Here is a 20,557-nt window from a genome sequence, read left to right as displayed (position 1 = left end):
GGCATGGCCATACTTAATGATCTAATATACAATATGTAGGTATACTTGGATAGTAAATGAAAAAAAATGTAATATTTTCATTTTAATCGGGACATAAAAAAAATCGATAGAAACTTTGACATATTATAAGTGATATTTCTATATAGATTAGATTTTGTTTTGTCTCGTTATTTTTTTCTATGATAAAATAGAAATCAAATTATCGAAGATAAAATGTAGGTATTCGCGGTACGTCGACTATTCTTACGATCGACATAAACATTGTATTTTATGGATAGGATACCTGTCTTGCCTATTTTGCGATCCGACAGATTGGAGACATCGATAGTGAAATTGTCAAGGAGTAGCACGCGCGGATCGTGTTACTCGCGAGCGCGAACTCGTACTGTCATGCTTTGAGCATACGCACGATTTCTCAGAGATTCCTCTTCGTACGTATGTATCTATGCATCTATGTGCGTATGTATAGATGCACTCATAGATGCACTCATAGATGCACTCATAGATGCACTCATAGATGCACTCATAGATGCACTCATAGATGCAATGATGGAATGGATATATATTTACGTACTCGATTTTCTTCACAGTGAAAGCCGATTTTACCGTCTGCCGTGTCCGTGAGAAGGTACTCCTTTTAAAGTAGCAGAGACTTGAGACGCCGAGATATACGCCTCCGCTCGCGTGTTACGTCATCGACCGATTGCGAGCTACACTATGCAGCCTGCATCTCCTCCTCTTTTCTAGTTGACCGCTTTACTCACCAAATCATTTTCTAATACACCGATAAGGAAGGTACACCTTACCAACAGACATATCATTAACTTACGTTACACAGAATCCTATTTAACGTAAGGCCTTTCTCGCATTACTTTTCCCTATATGCTTGCATGAGTGTTTGATTGTTTGTATTGGTTTGAGTACTTAAATATTTAAGTGCATAAATATATACAGCAAAAAAACAGTTGCAACTATTGCAAAGCTGATATCGATAAGAATGGTACTTGGTATCGATTAGTTTTGCTCGTTTCTCGATTTTACCGATTTTTATCAAATGTTTTATTTGATTATTGCTGATACACGTATGATAATATTTATCGGGAAAGAATTAGTATTTTATTTTGTAGTAATTTATATTATTTCTTTCATAATCAGTAAAAAATGTTAAACTTTCTCCATTTCTATCGTCTACTTCGTGTATTTATATATACACAATGTACATGCATTACTAATTTTCAAAGGAATCGTCCGCGAGTCTTCGGAAAATGTTATCTCATGTAACAGTATATCGCGATAAGTTAGGCGAACTCCTAGATACTGCATGGGATATGCAAAATGCTTTCGACGTTGGAGACCCGACAAAATTTCTCAGAGATAAGGTGAATACGTTATTGCATTAGGCTAGCGTATCCGCATTAGACTCCTTCGTGTACTCTTCGAGAAGTAGCTAACAATAAAGTTTTACTTCTCGTATGGAGTAGTACCAACGGACCGGAAGGCGTATCTACCTGATTTTAAATTTCCTAGCACGCACCCGGGAGCTTTATTACCATATACGCGTTCTTCGTAAGGACATAGAGAGAGAGAGAGAGAGAGAGAGAGAGAGAAAAATAAAAAGAGAAAAGTCACTGAAAGTTCGTTGAACTCTTGTAGTTTAATCGAAAGATTTCACTCCAAAAATCTTGCCTATCCGTTTCTTCCTTCATACTATTATATTTCGTGTTTAAAAGATTTTCTACTATCGCGATAGGCGTTAGTATTTTACGAGCCTTTAGAATCTTGAATACAATACCTGCTGCATATAATTTGTTTTCTACCATTTATACACAATGTTTTTCTATGGTATAAATTATAAATACTCTTTGTTTTATATATATATATTTTGTTTCGTGAGAAAGAAGCTTCGATTTAAATGAAACTTCATTAATAAAGAAAAATATGACATAATCATTAAGTATTATGTGAGAACTACGTATATCAAAGAAACGCGAAGGTATTCTCAATGGGGAAAGGTAATTCGCGTTAGTGAATACTAAACGTATGATTTTTCGTGGTGGGTTTAAGCGAACGTGACAATTTCCACGCTTCCTACGAAAAAGTCTTCCCCTCGATAAGGACGTTAAAGATTACGTGATTTCCGTTCCAAAAGTAAAAGCTAGAATTATAATCGGTGTCACTTTATGAGCCTTCATTTGTATAATCGTTGTGCCGTAAATTCTTCCTTATTTGTATATTTCTTATTCCTAAAAGGTTCAACATCGAATATATTATATATAGTCTTTTAATGATAATAATGATATATCTTTCTAATAACATAATGTATACCTAACAGTTAGGGTCGGCTCTAAGCTAATGAATAAAAAGCATTTAACTAATGGCACAATGATTGTAATGTATCAACACGGTAAAAAAGAAATAGTATTAAAAAAATATGATAGTGTCTAAACGTCGGTGGTACTTGTAACAAATCTAATAGAAAAATTTTATTGCGAAAGCTATTGTTATTAACATTATTTTGTTATTAAGTGTTCAAACTGGTCGAGGAGTGCAACATATAGAATCTTTCTAATTATTTCTAACCTTTCTAATATATAATTTGTGTTAAAGAATTATACATTAGAAAGTTTTCTCTTCATTTTTGTTTGTTTGTAAATCTTTTCTTTTGTTTTTTTTCGAGTAAGATCAAAGCTAGAGATTCTAAGGGAAAACGGTGCCTCGGCATTGAGCAATTCGCCAAGAATGGCATTCATGCACGACGTCGGATGGAGCCGTCCGATTTTGCCAAATACGGGATTACAAATGCGCTTCTGTCCAGCAACCCGCCATGGATATAAGTCAATACAGCAGGCAGTTTCTCGTTGCCTCTACCATCGTGCGAATAAAAGACCCCGACGATATTTATTTCCCAATACGATAGACGATGTCACGATAACGCTTGATTTACACCGAACGACAAATCGCCGTCTAATTCGCGATCTTCGACCTTCGCGTAAACGAGAAATACGAAAGCGAATGAATTTCGGAAAAAAAAAATATCATCGAAAGACACGAACGTTTATATACATTTCTTTTTTATTTCGTTTGCATCTTTATCTTTATCTCCGTTATTTCTCAGCGAATGAGAATAATTTTACAGTACGCGAACAGATTTGAGTAATAATAATAATGTAGAACTGGTATTTATCGTGTCAGTAATTTGGAAACATTTTGGATTAGTCAGTATGATAATGGTGATAAATAGTCATTATTATTACTTTTTTTTTATTGAATAAAATTTTTATCGATGTGGCGGTATTTAAACCAATAAATAAGATGCGATTTTATAGTGAAACTTAATCATCATCATTTATACTGAGCAAAATATTCATAAAGTAGATCATTTATTTCATACAAAATTTATCATTAATAAATCAAAGAAAAAGGCTATAAATAATGGTACCTATGAAAAATATTAAAAAATAAATCTTGAATCGTATATGCAGGTGTATTTAAGCGATTGTAAATTTGCATTATCTACTGTGACCAAGGCCAAAGTGGAATATAATAACGTCGAGGTGGACGCACGCTTATAGAACTTTAGCCTATTCAAGGATAAACGTTAAGAAGAGACATAACACGTTCATATGATTCACGTTATCTTAACTGTGTATTACGAAGACGCGCTATACTTTATTTGGTGATATTCGTGCTCAATCGTTCGAATAGAATATTTTCCAATCGGTGATTATAAATTTCACGGAGAAAGAAAAACACGTTTCCCGATTTTCTAACAGTTTCGTGATTCAGCGAGTGACGACATCCTTACAAATAAAATGTCAGATCTATAAATGTCTCGCGTTTACCTTCGTTCGTAAGAGAAACTAGTTTTGGAATCGATTCCATTTAGAAAATCGAATTCGAAATATTTTCTTCCTAATGTCTTTTTTCTTCTTTTTTTTTTTTTTTTAGCCAATAAGTACTCTCGTCTAAATCAATAAAAGAGTCTCGCGACGACCGGTTAGTTTCGTGGTATACGTCATATATCGATAATTGTGGTTCTTCACGAATACAAGAAAAAAAAGAGAAAAAAAGAAAAAAAGAAAAAACAGAAAGAAAAGAAAAAGAAAGGAAGAAAAATGTAGTGGGCGAGAGCAAGGCCTTCGTCAGGTTCGACCCACGCGCCTTATTAAGCGCCTCATATGCGTGAAGTTCATTGAATATTAGCTCACAGTTATCGCCTCGAATTTTCCCTATACGGAGTTCCGAAGTTTTTCTTGTCTGCAATCAAAAATAAAACACAGTAAGTAAAACAAAGTAATAAAAAAAAGAAGCAAATTTCGAAAAGAAAAAAGAATTGTTGCGTTTCGTTTTTAGAACAGGTAAACGAGACTTTTCATTGAGATACATTTCCTTTGATAATTTTTTTACACGGTAACAAAAAATAAAATCATTAGATCACATTTTTGTTTCCTTTATATTTCTTTCCCCTTTTATTTTTCTTCTTTCCCCTACCATCGTGACTATTCTTTATTCAGCTGATTCTAATTTAAACGTCGTTACGAGGCACGAGCGTGCCACCGTCAAGCGCTCATTAGCGTCGCCTCATACATATTTTGTCGGTCGTTCAATTTATTCTTATCTGTCAATGTGATCTACGCTACTCCGCCATTGCTTCTTCAAAGATGCGTACGAATTACACCGAGTGAGTTATGAATCGTTTACGCTTATATAACTTTTTCGCATAATCGACTCTTCTTCTTCTCCTTCCACGTGTTCCGCGCTCACTTTTACAACCATAAGTACATATGAGCGAGTGAACGAATAAACGTGTGGGGGACTCGTTACCTACACACATTGCATCCTAGTCATGTGCTGCAACATAGAAGCTAAAGTATGCCAAGGTTGTTCGATCTGTCTAGAAGATTTTTTCAGATTTTTTAACGTTCCTTCGTATGTATATTATGAACAAAATTATTATCGAAGAAGAAAACAAATTTATTTCTTATTATAAATATTTGGACTTGTGTGTATTGTTTCATACAAATGAATGTTAAAAATTTATGAAATAAATTGAAATTTAGATGAACTATCTAGATCAAGGCTTCTTAAACTTTTGTCATTCACGACCCCATTTATGATTGCGAGTTTCTTGACGACCCCATTTATGATTGCGAGTTTCTTGACGACCCCATACAAATATTACTGCTGTCGGTGGAGATAGCTCAAAACCTTCAACAAATGCACGTGTCTAGACGCTGCAAGTCCACTGTATTCCGCCAACTCTAGTGATGTTATAAAATGATATATATAAATATTTGACATTAAAATCTCTCGCGACCCCAGAATTTTGCTATTGCATTTGGGGTCGCAACCCATAGTTTAAGAAGCCCTGATCTAGATCGATCATCGGTTTGTTCTTATTCTTATATTATATATCTTATATATAACATATATGTTTCTATATACATACATCTATCGATGTTAAATTATCACGATATTCGTTCGAGGTCGGACTAAGCACGGACGCTTAGAATGATTAGAACCTGTTATAAATCTGGGTTAATGCATTAGTTTGTTCGCATTGATTTTTACGATTGGAACGACTCATTGAATCGTCGTTCTTGTAAAAAAAAAAAAAATTACAAATGACAGAGTATCGATTTAAGACAATATTAATTATATAAAGTCTCGATTATTTCCTTTTTAATATTTTCTATTTTTATGCTGCAATCTTTGCATTCTTTTGTCTGACACACCCTTATTCGAGTAATTACACGATCGATTATCTCATCTAATATCTTCCTTGGTATTATTAACATCAAAAAAGAAAAAAAAGTGTTTTCTCTTTTCAACGCTGTAGTGTAGATTTGTAGTAGACTTGTAGTAGATTTGTAGTAGATTTTTGTAGTAGATTTGTAGTAGATTTTTGTAGTAAATTTTTGTAGTAAATTTTTGTAGTAGATTTGCCTCCGCTCGAATTTCAAAGGGCCAACCCGCGAGAAATAAATTACACCTCGACTTCCTTCCTATCTCCGGCTAACGACTGCATTCAACGTCGATTCGTGTCCATTAGGAAAAACGTGTCATGTCGATGATCCCTCAGTCAATAAAGATAACGGCCAATTTGGCACGTCGAGTCGACGACTGGTGGCGTCATTAACATAATTGAAGATTCGTTATTTTCGTATTTTTAATTCGTTCATTTTTTCATTTTTTTACACATCGAAGAAAATTATACTCTTAATTTTTCCCTTGGAAAATAATATTTTTATATTATAAATACTTCGTAATATATATATAATTCTATTTATTTGGTCAATATTTTTCAAAGATCTTTTTATAAATATTTTGTAAAATACACTGCAATGTATATTTAATGTTAAGTGTAAATAATAAATTGTCAGTATTTTAAATATTAGATGATCAAGATTATGTCAAAGTTGCATTAGAGTTCGTACCGATATTTTCTCCTATTGATCACTAATTGAAAATATAAAAAAATGTTTCTATATACGAACCTAATTAATAGCAACCTATAGTTGAAAGCTAATACGATATATGTACGTTATAAAATGGTAATAAAGAAAAGACATGAAAAAATATTGTCAGCAATTCGTTCTATTAGTAAGAATATGATGCCAGAAATAATGAAACTAGAAATAATGAAACTAGAAATAATTAGTTTATTGTTTTCAGGGCGATTGTAGGAGCTCCGGAGGCCGATACATCGCAAACAGGTATCTACAGGGGTGGCGCGGTTTACAGATGCGACATTGCGACCGACAACAGATGCGACATTATCCACTTCGACGATACAGGTAAGATCATTGGCGACAGTAACGTAGGTACGACTTGCAATCATGTCCAATACTCGTGTCACTCACGAAATTTTATCGTCGATCTCTTGAAAGAAAATCGATACCAAAGCCGTCGAGATGGCAAGTTGTTGATTCTGGATCGACGATCGAGAATCAATCGCGACAGGACCGGTTTTGTATAATTTCTTCGTCAGAAATATATTTACACATACGTATATACATATATAATAATAATAATAATAATACATAAGTATATGTATGTAGAAGTTTGTATCTTCTTCTTTTGCTTTGCGCACCTTTAAATTGTTACGTTGAAAACCGCGACTAACGGTGAAGACGGACAATAGAATTGTCTGTAATTCAAGTAGTAAGAGTAGCGAATACTCGTGGAGTTGCTAACTAAGTCTTCGCAACCCTGACGTGTCTCAAGACTTAATTCGATATCTTCTTCCCTTTAGGTTTTTCTATTTCTTTTCTTTTCTTTTATTTTCTATCTCTCTCTTTCCTTTATTTCAACTCTTTCAGAGCACTTGTCTGATACTCGGAGAGATGCATTCTTGTAGGTGTACGCTAATAAAACTCCTCCCTACCTCTAGTTTCTATTTACATGTTCGCAGTCGCTGACCCACATTTTCATTTACTTGAGTTTCAAAGTAGCTTCGTAATCTCGGAAAAGAGAAGTGAAAGAGAAAGGTAATAAAAAAGGTAGTAAGAAAGGTAGTAAGAAAGGTAGTAAGAAAGGGAGTAAGAAAGGGAGTAAGAAAGGGAGTAAGAAAGGGAGTAAGAAAGGGAGAAAGACGGTGAAATAACCAGAACACTGACTATAGAACATTCTATTCTTAGAAGACTCCACATACCCTCCTCCCTTGACCCTTTCATTTTTCGAAGACCTTCCGCTCCAGATAATCTCATCGTTTGTTTCAAACGAATAATCAATCATATCAATCATCTCGATTGATCGATCGTTAGAATGAAAATAAATTCCAAAAGAATGATCCTTATTGTTAGCTGGTTACAGATATATAAGATTTTTGTGGTTGTTCAAAGAGATAAATAAAAAAACATTTCAATGTAGAATTTAATTTTAAGCTTGGCAATGAACACGGTATTACAGCTCGATGTAAATTAGAGGAATCAAGTCCGGTGCGAATTAGATGTATGTAAGTACGCTTGCACACCTCGTAACGAGCGTATCTCTCTATGATCAGCAGGCCATAACTCGGTACGATAATCTCGGCCATAATTTGCTGGCGCGAAAGTAATCGCGACCGGCTCGAAAATCCTTCTACCTGCTCGTTCATCGATATCGAGTTATCTCGAACATTGCACGGAACAAAACACGAAACAATCGAACTATCTTTCGGGATATGCGATTTACCGTAACGTTTCGATGACTCTACGAGAACCATACTTTTTTTTCTTTTCTTTTCTTTTTTATTCGATAGGATTTTTCTTATTTATTTTTTTTTTCTTATCTTTAGAGGAGAGATTTGTCCAATTTGTACCGATCGATTTTATATATTGATATTTAATATTACGTACATATTTGGAGCATAAAATAATTTTCAAAAGTAGAAAGCATTTTGGTAATACATGAAAAAATACAACAACTTATTAGGCTTGGTTTATTGCATTAAAAATAATTGGCTATAAACGGTAATCAGTCTCGTTTAAGGTTCGATTTTTTAATCCAACGAGGATCGCGTTCAAAGATTTTTTCTATTTTGTCGCGACAACTTGAAGATTCGGATCAAAAGTTGTGAATCTAATTTTCCTTTAAACTCAATAAAATTGTTTAAAAGTATAACCATATGTAAAAGGAACAATCTTAAAATAATAAAATACTATAGGACTAGTCCGATTTGTGGTGCCGTCGAGACGGTACAAACAAGATGCGTACTCAAAAATAGATCGCGGATGTATGTGTGTGCATAAAAGCTGATGATGACGATATGACCTAATGAATGCAAACAAGCAATACGTGACACCTATAAATACAGATAACGTAATATTGAATGATTTACAAGGAGATATTACGATTGTACACCAACGAATTTTCACGAGCTTTGGTATATTATTAATACACCTTTAAGATATTCTCGTGGTAAAATATTTCCGTAAACTGACCAGCTAATTTTGAGAAAAAAACTTTCAAAATTTGCTTTTTTTTTATATATATATGTAGGATTCCTTTCTTCTCATCAGTCTTTTTACGAATATCTGAATATTAAAGAGTAGGCATACTGGTGTTAATAATAAATTGTTCGTAAAGATGAATAGACCATTTCAATGTAAATGCAATTTAATCTGATAAAATACAATACAATAATAGATGTCCGCTGCTTGATGGCTAAACGATGACTAACTTTCAGATCTTTGTTCTTTTTCAACTGTTTATTCGCATAGCAACGTACCGCTGCACGCCGTTACATCCCAACGGTCCGACCAACTATACATTGTTTTATTTCGTATTTCCTTTGTCTAATTTCCCCATCCCACATATATATGTTCTTATCTTCTTGTAAATTCAATTATTTATTAATTAGCGCAATAGCGTATGTAATAGCGTTCTCGGCTGTCGTTCTTGATTTTAACGTAAAGATTTATTGCGGATTATTTATTTTAATTATGAATTTAAATAAAATATAAATTCGCGTAATCTTACAAGTTTTTTCGTATAATGTTGAGAAATATATAATAGTTGTATATCGGTGGATAGTTAGATAAGAATAAAGAAGAAATTCGAATAGTGATTCCTGCCGATCTCGAGTGAGGTCGTAATCGATCCTTATTCGAAGTGATCATCCGGTCGATCCACCTGCGAGTTCCAACGCGTCCAAGTGCCAAACGATCGTTCCCGATCTAGGATTGTACAATATATCTCCGACTCAGTGTGCGTACGAGAAAGCAATCTTTCGAGGAGAGTCTTTCGAGGAGAGTCTTTCGAGGAGAGTCTTTCGAGGAGAGTCTTTGAGTAAACCTAACTAAAAGTCGATGTATTGACTGTACTGAGAACGATTTTCTGAAAGAAGAACTTTGTAAAGGGGATCAACAGGCTTAAGTAAACTCTCTTCTTTTATAGAGAGAGTTCTATCTCGTTGTACACGCGCTCTGAGGATAACCTCACAAGATACCGAGAATCCGTACTTCACGACAAGAAGTCGACCCTGCCTAATACAGAAAACCGTAAGACGAGCCCTTACGAACGCCCTGCCTACCCGAACGTTTGACACTTCTTGTCAGGTACCACCTGGTAGACCTTCCTCCGAAGGGCACAAGCCTTCCTAATCCTTGGCTAATTGATCTTACATTCGACAAATAAAGTTTTATACGATCGAAACGCGTTTTCAATAGAATTTCTTTGTAAATATTTTTTATTAACTATTTCATATTATTTCTATTTTGAATCGCGTATTCTTGTTTATTTATATTTCATGAAGATTTAATTATTTATTTTTTCATCGTTAACGTTAACGTTATTAGCATGATAAATAATAAATTATGACTAAATTGATAGATATTAATATTATTAATTAACGAGCAAATTAAGAAACACAAAAGTAATAGTACATTAAATGAAAGCGATCGATCAATCATTTATTATTTCACCTTGATATCGTGAGTTCCTCGCGTACGATGTGGTCACGCGAGTATTGTAGCCGGTAAAGCTGGAAGACTGACAACTTCCCTTTAAGGACCAATTCCGACCGATGAGGCTAACGGCTTCGTATGGTCGTCAGAATCAAAAAAGAGACGTCACAAGTGTATTGTACGTATTCGAATGCAATATTTATTCTATATTTCTTGGAAATTAAAACCACACGCGAAATGAATCATTCGAATCGGTAGTATCGCGTGTTTCTACTATCGTAAAGTCTTAGATTTTAATTAATACTTACTACCAAAGGATTATTATCAGGTGTAAATGTATCTAAAACTCATATTTTTCGTATCCTTCCTTTCATTTTCTTGACAACATACCTTTAAAGGAATATTTCCGGTGTGAATCAATATTAAATTCGTAGAAAATTTAGACCGATGACGTAACGTTCTCTTATCCTTGTTTTTTAGGAAACAACCACGTTAGAGCTCCCTCGGAACCTAATGGTCTGAGTCAGATCGATAACAAAACGCTTCAGTGGTTTGGAGCGACGGTTTCTGCCTCAAATATAGACGGAGGTCCGATTATGGTGAGTAATTATTTTACTTCAAATATCTGAGGAAGCGAATTTTGCAAAATAAGAAAATCAATTTCGTTCGTAATATCGATTATTTTAAAACGTGCAGAAATCGTAATACTCATTTTTCGTAGTCTCATTTTTTTACGGCAAATCATTTCGTACTTCTATTTACTTAGTCAGTATTATGTAGAATAAATAATCGAATATTTGATTGGGTATAAATAATAATTTTTCAATATTTTCAATAAATAATCAGTATTTTTAATAGTAGCCGGGTTGTACCAAGCTTGCAAATAGAGTTTTTGTTTTTGATAAGTGTCAATCATTAATTTGAAATATTATACAAAAATATTTGAACATACTGACTCAATAAATAGAAAACTTAATTTAAGAAATATTTATTATTGGATAAACAGGATAGAAAGTACATAAAACGATGTATGTGGTTTTGTTAAACCAAATAATTCCACGTATATAAAACGATACACATCAGCGCGCAAGTATCCAGACTTTGTGCGACGGAAGCGAAGCTTTCTCGCAAGGACAAGGAAAAATAAACTGGAAGAATCCGGCCTTATTTCTGGCTTCTCAGGAAAACTCCTTACAGGGAATCGCAGTTGTTGAAAGAGGGAAGAAAAAGAGAGAGAGAGAGAAAGAGAGAGAAAGAAGGTGAAGGAACACGTGCGAGTTATTCGCAAGAGTTATTCGCAAGAGTTATTCGCAAGAGTTGAGAATAATAATAAATATTCATTTTCTCTTACGAGAAAGTTATCGGACCCATGATTCTTTACGTTTAGCAAAAATTTCGCAACCCTAGACGATTCTCAAAGAGGAAAATTCAACTTTACACAAGGAATAGAACTAAACTTTGCTTCTCGGTAGTCGACTCCATTTCTATTTCAGGAATCGAAAATAAGCAACAGCCAGAGTCCCGTCAATGTTGATATTTTAGAAGCAAAACTCTGCTGGAAAGTTATAGGAAATGATACAAAAAAATGATGAAAATCTTACATTAGATGAAATTGATCAATCGTCAATAGTGAAATCTCGATGATGATTTAATCTTACAAATTCAAACAAAACTCGCGGGCCACGTGTTTCATCTCTTTCCCCATTGTGTTTGTATTCCCCCGAAATAGTAGTATTGCGAAAAACAATCTTCTAGCGTAGAAAGATTTGTACTCTTCTCGGAGTCACGTATCCCCATCCATTCGTAGACGGCACGGCGGTCTGTCTGATGTACCACAGCCCTTATTCACTTTGATGCATTTTCTCGACAATCTCTACAGCACGATGTCGGTATATACGCACCGTAGTAGCAATTCTCGTAATCTGTTGAACTTCTCCCCCTACCCTGAGTGTTTGGACCAGTAGAGATGGTAGAAAAAAGCCTACGAAAAATCTTGTAAATCCGGCTGCAAGCGGTACATGCCCTACGTTTCTTCGAAAGTTCTCGCGAGTGAGCGCATATGAACGGCCTTTCAGTTGGCGGCACGATAATTGCTTCCATAACGGGTACGTCATTCTTTCGATTTCGTTTGTCTTTTCTACTTAAGCAAAAGTGCAATCGAACTGTTTGATGGATTTCAAGGACACCGAGGTGGGAATTAAATAAATGTGTTTTTCATCTTGAAATATAAACGAGTCCGTTATGAGGATCTTTTCGAAAATAATTATATTGAAATATCTATGACTCTCTTTGTGAATTGATTTACTTAACAGACGTTTAGATAAGGAGAAAGGCAAAGAGAAAGAGAGAGATAAGAGACTGTAAATACCATAATTCGTCGTTTTGTATTATCGTCATTTTTTATACACAGGAAAACGTCGTCATGCTTCCTATTCTGAAGCGTAATTTTCTGTGTCAATTTTTCCGTTTGTCTCCTATTCTACTAGAATTATCTACTTATTTTAGAATGTGAACGAGCTCTGTCGTTTCTTATTCTTAAATTCTCTACACTTTTCTTATTTACGGTTTCGTTTAGTTTTCTGTTTAAAATTCGAGGATCGAAAGTAAGATCGTTTAATTTCAAGGATGAGAGGGAGTTTAGTAAATAATTCATAAATCGTCTTTTATCGTTCGACAATAACGTTAATCCGTGGCACGTGGTAAAATAAATGAAAGTATAGAATCTGTGGAAAGAACGGACGTTTCTTTTAAAGATCGGAAGTACAATAGGTACGCGAGTCGCATAATCGATCGTGCCAAACCTTTTGAGAGACGCACGATCCAGCACGTTAAAACAATATACCCTTAACGCCCGCACACTATTCTCGTCACGGAGTACGTGACGTCCATCGATGGTACTCTACGAAAATCGTTATCCGATGCATAGCGAATCCGACGAACTTGATTTGTTCTCTCTTTCGAGAAAATAATAGCGTCTTTTCAAAGAACAAAGCCGTTACAAAGAGGAAAGGCTATAGTGACGATTAAATTATGATTCGATATTTTCAATAATCGAAGTAATCAAAATTCATGAAATACACGGCTTTGATTGATTCTTCTAAATCGTGTGATGAGAAAAGAAATTCTATAATACAATATAAAGATTGCTATTTATTGGATCAATATATTTTTCAACATATTTATATTATGTGGAGATACAGAATATCTTAGAAGTGTGTGACCATAGTGCTTAAGTTTTCCACAAAGGAGTGCATGTGTGATGGTATGAGTGTGTGTGAGATTGTAGCGTGGAACGAAGAAAAATAAATGCTTACATATATTATTTCATTTATTTTACAAGATGTCTATCATTAATATTACTGACAAATAGATGATTGAAATTTTTCCGATAGAATTTTTGTTTCGTCTGAACAAGCTTAAAAGAAAAAGTCGCATGAACGGGACAGAAACGCAATAGGTAATAAACAAGAGTTGCACCGCTTCTTCTGTAATGACAGATTTCAAACTCTGAACTTAGCCTTCTACTACCTCTTCCTTGTTTTCATCTTTTTCTTCTTCTTCTTTTTCTTCTTCTTCCTTTTCTTCTTCTTTTTCTTCTTCTTCCTTTTCTTCTTCTTTTTCTTCTTCTTCTGCTTCTTCCTCGAACATACAACGTGCGTTTCGCACCGCGCGTGCATCGGACAAACACGAACGACGAGCTAGCTACCACGATAATTACCTTCTATTAATTGCTTCCGAGAGAAAGGTCGCGTTTAAAGGGCAAACGACTTGACGAAGGAGAAACTCGACAGAAAACAGCTTCCGAGTACGTTCGAATAATACTAACAGCTTGGTCTTTTTCTTCTAACGAAACAAAAGTATTTTCGGATGGTGATCTTACGGTGTGTTTTTATAAAACTCTTTCTAATAATACTTTCCCTGTATTCAAGATCGATTTGTGTAACAGTAAACTCTGTATGCACGAAGGAACTTGTAAATCATGCCACTCGTTTAGGGTTATTCTTTTTTCTTCTTTGTTCTTTTTTTTAAAAGTTCGATTTAATGTTAGCACGTACAGTTACGAGCACCACGAATGTAATAAGTTTTATTTCCAATCAGGTTAAAAAGTTGAAAGGTGTCCAATTTCTCTCATAAGCTAATAATAATGTAAAGTTTTGTAATTATACAACTGTATATACGTCAAATAAAATTTATGGTCACGGAATGATTTTACTCGTGATATTTTATTACAAATTTTAGCATGGAAAAATTAAAGATATCTATATGACACCGAATAAAATGATTCTAAAATCGTGAATCTGAGCGAAACTATTTGAAAGACGTAAATTTGGCGACGAAAAAGTAAACCTTAAAAAAGAATTAAAGATGAAAGGAAGAAAGAGCTGGGATATCAAAGCGAAGGACAATCGGGCGACCTCAACGACCTGGCTTGAAAGCAGAGCCTTGTACGAAATCCTCGAGACTTTTCTTCTTTTTACTTATTCTTCTTCTTCTTCTTCTTCTGTATGTCTACCATTCGCTTCCCCTCGACACGCATGGCAGTCTCCCTTCCCGTACTGACTTTCTCCCGTTTTGGGAATTCGCATGCGAGGACCCATCGAGTTTGCGTGAACGCGTTGGAGAAGTCAAGAGGATCGATAGGATTCGAGATTGTCGTTTGTCGGCAGACTCCTCGTGAGAATGGAAATGGAAATGGCATTGTAGAATCGACTCGACAGGACAATGTTCCTTCAGAGAAGTCACCATTGGCGTTAAACCACGAAAGGGCATATACCTATAAGATCTCGAAATAGCTATGCATTGCCGTATGTTTCCGATCGGATCTTTCGTATTTATTTTTTCTTACAAGAAAGAAAAATTCGCTCGATATGCATATCTCGAACTTGGAAAATAAAGTCTCAAAAAACTCGAATATATTTATATAATATAAGTGATCGAATTTAATGTATTATACAGTATCACTTATTATTTGCTTTTTATGATAGATTTAGAATTCAATGTATCCGATTGATACTAAAGTAAATTAATGATTTGTTTTTCATTTTAAAATCAGGACATTTATATCTTTTTTAACAAGTGCTCTACTGCTTTCTGCGTGTTTTTATTATAAAGCGATTTAGTTTGATTTCAGAGATTATTCAGAAATTACACACCGTTCTGTTTCATTCTACTACTTTACAATATGAAATCAATTTCGCAAGAAACAAGAAAATATATTTGATATTAGTACATACTTCATTTATTCTAAACTGTATTGGTTACATTTCACAACTAACCGTGATCAATGCTCAAAAAACTATACGTATTGTTTAAGTCAATAAAAAATTATCCTCTATCTGTAATCGCGATTGTAAAAAAGAATAAAACTTTGTTTAAAAGCTTGATTGTTCGATCCAATTACGATGGTATTAAATAGATATATGTGTACCGTCTTTAGTTTTAGTGTATTAAAGAAAGTAACTCTTAAGTATAAGCTAGTTTGAGAAGAGACTCATCGCTAGTCTGGAACTTGTCTCGCGAGGTGCTTGGTCCTAGAAGGAGGAAGAGAAAATAATAATAATAATAATAATAAGAAGAAGAAGAATAAGAAGAAGGGATCGGATAATCCGACGGTCAGACAATACGCATTCCAGTCGTGTGTTTTGTCGAGGGGACAAATTGCGACGCCCGTTAAACGATCCCTTTTTGCTCCGCGGTAGCCTTTCGTGGCCTCCTCCGAGACAATTCCACCACTTTGCTCTTTCACAAGCTCATTTTGTCTTTCTCTCTCTCTCTCTCTCTCTCTGAAGTCTCTTTAGCGGCGTCAGCTCTGTCACGGGAACAAGGAAATGCGACCTTAACACTATGACGTCCGGCGACATCACATTGGTGTCATGCACAAAAGTTGCAATATCGCCGGATACACCACATTGGTCTGATGCACAAAGCGTATAGTAGTTCTACGCCCGGCGACATGCAGTTAGAATACGGCCGGGCGTACACGAAGTAATCCGAAGTAGCGCTGCCGGCGCCAAGCGAAGACATTTTTTCGAAACGCCCGGACGTCAAAGTGTTAATACGATAAAACACCGTGAAACTACTCGTTCATACTCGTAAACCAAAATGAAATGAATAAATAGTTGATCAAAGTATTTAGATTGATTTCTTCAATATGATAATTGTCCGATTTTTTCTCGGAAATCACCCGAGGAAACCAAAATTGTATTTACACGTGTAAACGCGAAATGAAATTTTGCTAAGAAGTTTTGCTGTTTTTAATCGTATAAAATGTAGCAGTAACAAATTACAGGATTCAGGAATGACAAATGGTTCGAGTTGGTTTTTTTTTTGTGATAGTTGCGAGCTCCTAACCTTCCTCTCGTAAACTCATCCCCTCTCATTTTTGTTTCTTGCTATTATGCACCTCCACAACCACAAGAATCATATGCACGTATTCGTAGGATGTATAAATAATGTTGTGACTCAGTATATACACGAGGTGAGTCAACCTCGAAACTAAAACAACTCCTTAGACTCCACCTTTATGACGTAAATATCCCACTCCGTAACTACTCTGTTATTCTGTCACTCGAGAAGTATACCTACTCCTCTCTTCTTATACTTATTCTTTCCCATCTATCTTTTCTATTAATTTTCTTATTTCTTTTTTTTTTCTTCTCATATTTTGCGAGTTACGGTGATAGGGAGTAAAACAAAATTTAACAATGATATACACCTGGAGTCATGAAAAGTCACTGTCATCAAATATTTCATATCGTCTCCTTGTTGGATATAATTTTAAGAGCCTTTTCTACGAAATAATCAACTTCACCTTCGACTCAGAATGTCGTAATTCATCGATTACAACTCACGATAAAGAGGGCTGGACTCGATCACCGACTTGATTTTCGTATGCCTCGCTTAATTTCGTTCATGATAAATAAAATGTCTCGAGGTGTTCATACGTAGCCGAAAGAAAGATGGACGTTTTACGAGCTCACTATTACGAGCCATTTCGTTTGTCAGTTAAAAAAATAGAAAAAGAAAGTCAAAGTTCAATGTCTACTTTATGGGATAGGGAAAAGTTACATTTCCCTTTTGGTTGATTATTTGTATTTTTCTGTTGATTATTTTCGAATAGCATTAATACGCGCGGTCGTTTATTCTTTTATTATATTTTATTTAATCACTATCATGTTTGTGTGTGTTGGTCATTTCGTGTTTCTACGAGAGATAGGAAAAAAAGAAAGTTAGAATTCAATGTCGACTCTCTCTCTCTCTCTATGAGATAAAGAATAAATTTCTTTTTTTGTTTGTTTTTTGTTTTCCCCCATATCTTTTGATTACTCTCACACGCACGTTGTTTATACTTTATCATATTATTTTTCTTGCATTGTTAAAAATTACCATTTATCTCGTAAAAATAAAAGATTGATAGTTTGTAGTCATCATTATAGAGGGGAGATTATGATTCATGACGTTCGAATAAAGGATTTAGTTTAATCTTTCCAAGAGCCCTTATGTACTCGACGAGATAAGGTTTCTTAATCCGAAGAAACGGAAGATTAGCCCTTTCGGAATTCAACGTTATCGACTTTTTAAGAGACCAACCATTGTACTCTTTAATGACTTCCGAAGGCTACGGAAGTAACCTGATTCGTTGCTTTCAGTGTTATAAATACTTATCGTCAAAAACGGTGTTTTGCGTATGAATCTTATATATTAGGTTGTCTCATAAATTATTTCCGCGCAACGCTATGTATAACTTCGAGCTGGTTATGTTTATAGACATGCAGGCTTATCTATTGTCCATTTATGGCATCGATTTCAGTCGTCTCACAGCTCTTTCAAAGTACGTATTCATATGTAACACAGTAAATCAACCTTAAACAATAAATATCGTCTATTGAAGTCGCATCAAAAAACGTGGAGAACTTAGGAGAGGACCCCTGTCCCTCCTTTCAGATTTAAAAGGACTGTCAACTGTTTTAAAACACGAGCGATCTTGGTAATATCAAGTTCGTGCACCCAACCAGAGATGACCTCATTCGCACCCCAAAAATAACTTTCCGAGCTTTCCTCGATTTCTAACGAGGAAATTTCTATTTTTAACGATCGTCCTTTTTTCCTCCTCTTATCTCTTCTCTTTCTTTTATTTCATTTGTTTTTATCTTTACGTTAGACTTATCGCTCGGAGAAAGAGTCGAGAAATGTTCAAAGGTTCATAGGGTGAAACTTTTTGTGTTAAGAATCGTATGGTTAAAGTGTTCGAAGATTTGTTTTTATTTTTCATCGGCACGTTATATTTTCTACAAATTTTGGAAAATTTTTTTTGCATCTGGTTAATCTCGTCGGCTATTCGAGACAACAGTTTCTTCGTGCCATGAAGGATCTTCACGGTGCGTGCGCGCACGCGCACGTGTGTTACAACTTTTCGAATGAACAATAAAGGCGCAACGCATGATGGAGAGAGCTTTTTTACGACGTTGGCGAGATCAGCTGCCGTTTGGTTTTCTTTCTCCCTTCTTGGCTTGCATCCAATCGGCTGATCGTAAAGTTCGCCGAAGAATCGTAAATGACGTGAACACACTGCACGCGTGTTCTTCCTTTTTAAACGTTTCTTACCATCGCAACAATATTTTTTTATTTTTTCATCAGATATATAATTATCTACATATAATCTACGATCCTATGATCTATCTGCACGTGTACGCGTCAATATATGTGTTACTGTCAAAGCCGGAAATCAAGCATTACTAGTAAATCCTCGGCATTACTATGAATATAAAGAGCCTTCAGACGAAGTCGGAAATAAGACTTTTTGGAGAGATTTTCCTAGACATCGAACATAATACTTTGATATCCTATAGAATATCAAATTACTATTTAAACAATGTTGAAAAGAATACATTCTCAGGCACAGACACACACAGCCACACTCAACCCCTTCCCTCCAAAACAACCCATACAGATAAAGAACATTTCATTCTAACCTGTGTATCTTCCGATACGATAATGAACAAAAGATACAGATTTCCGTGGAAATCTCTATGAATATCTGTCTAACTAATGTCTAGAAAATATAGCCTGAACCTTTGCAAATCAATTTATAACTCGGTAAGTTATTTTACACGTAGGAAAAAGGGTGTACTTTAATTTAATATAAGAGTCATTAAAATCTATTCACTCTACTAGTATAAAAAATATTTTTTTAATACACATTATACATGCTATTTATACATACGATACATGAATGTAATATTTTACTCGCTAAATTCACGAACGACTTCACGCTTTTCTCCTACCCCGTTCACTGAGATATGCTCGTTGAAAGCTTGTCAAGTGGCTCAACGAATAAGACATTAAAGGAACCGTGTTATTAACCATGTTTTAAGCTACCTCGAGTGGTCCTCGAATTCATACAGATCGTATTCGAGTGATCGTTAAAGAAAAAGAATGATGAAAATTAGACATATAGTATTTCTTGAATGCTCTTTTATTTCTTTATTCGTGTAGACGAAATTCGCGAACTACGAAACGTAGTTGAAATATTTCATATGCTTTGCTATTTCTACCATTCTTATCAAATATCTATGAGAATTCGTTCGATGAAAAGTAAACGGAAGATTTCGACAATCGAAGAAAAATTTGACGTTTAGCAATTATTGTCTGTCCTTATTTTCTTATCATTTAAAAGTGTAATGATTTTTACATATTTTATCTACTAAAACTAGGTTCTCTTTCGTTCGAAACAAATTAAAGTTGTTTGCAATGGACTTGCATTGATGAAAACAAAATAAAAATATAAAGATAAGTTGGAATCTTTTATTTACTAAATTATTTAGTTAGATCGTTATCTTTGAAAACAAGGAACGTTGATCGAAGTAAATAAAGATTACTCGTAACGTATAAACAAAGATAAAAAAAAATTATATATATATATAAATAATTCGTAATATCTTCTATCTACGAAACAACCAGCTTTATCATTTTCTTTGAAATCGAAGATAAGTATATTCGATCGAAGAAAAGAGAGAAAAACAATGAGAACAGTTCGTAATGATTAAAAATGGTAAAAAAAAGAAGTAGAAGATAATTGAAAATTTTTAATGATGACATTTAACAGGGAACTTGGACATGAAAGAAGTAGAACTATGTTTGATTTAGTTGGACGTTTCGTCCCTTTATTG

General features: G+C 34.6%; 1 protein-coding gene across 1 annotated transcript in view; it reads left to right on the top strand.

Annotated features, from left to right (window-relative positions):
* Positions 1-4,646: 4,646 nt before the first annotated feature.
* Positions 4,647-20,557, top strand: part of LOC106792667 (integrin alpha-PS2-like) — a 34,988-nt gene continuing 19,077 nt past the window's right edge. Inside the window, exons 1-3 of the mRNA XM_014759164.1 lie at positions 4,647-4,681; positions 6,676-6,797; positions 10,869-10,987. Coding sequence (XP_014614650.1) covers positions 4,662-4,681; positions 6,676-6,797; positions 10,869-10,987 — 261 coding nt within the window. The 5' untranslated portion in view covers positions 4,647-4,661. The remainder of the gene's footprint in view (positions 4,682-6,675; positions 6,798-10,868; positions 10,988-20,557) is intronic.

Source organism: Polistes canadensis, unplaced genomic scaffold (genome assembly GCF_001313835.1).
Source record: "Polistes canadensis isolate GaletaPanama2010 unplaced genomic scaffold, ASM131383v1 scaffold_543, whole genome shotgun sequence".
Taxonomy (NCBI): Eukaryota; Metazoa; Arthropoda; class Insecta; order Hymenoptera; family Vespidae; genus Polistes; species Polistes canadensis.
This window is presented reverse-complemented; position numbering and strand designations above follow the sequence as displayed.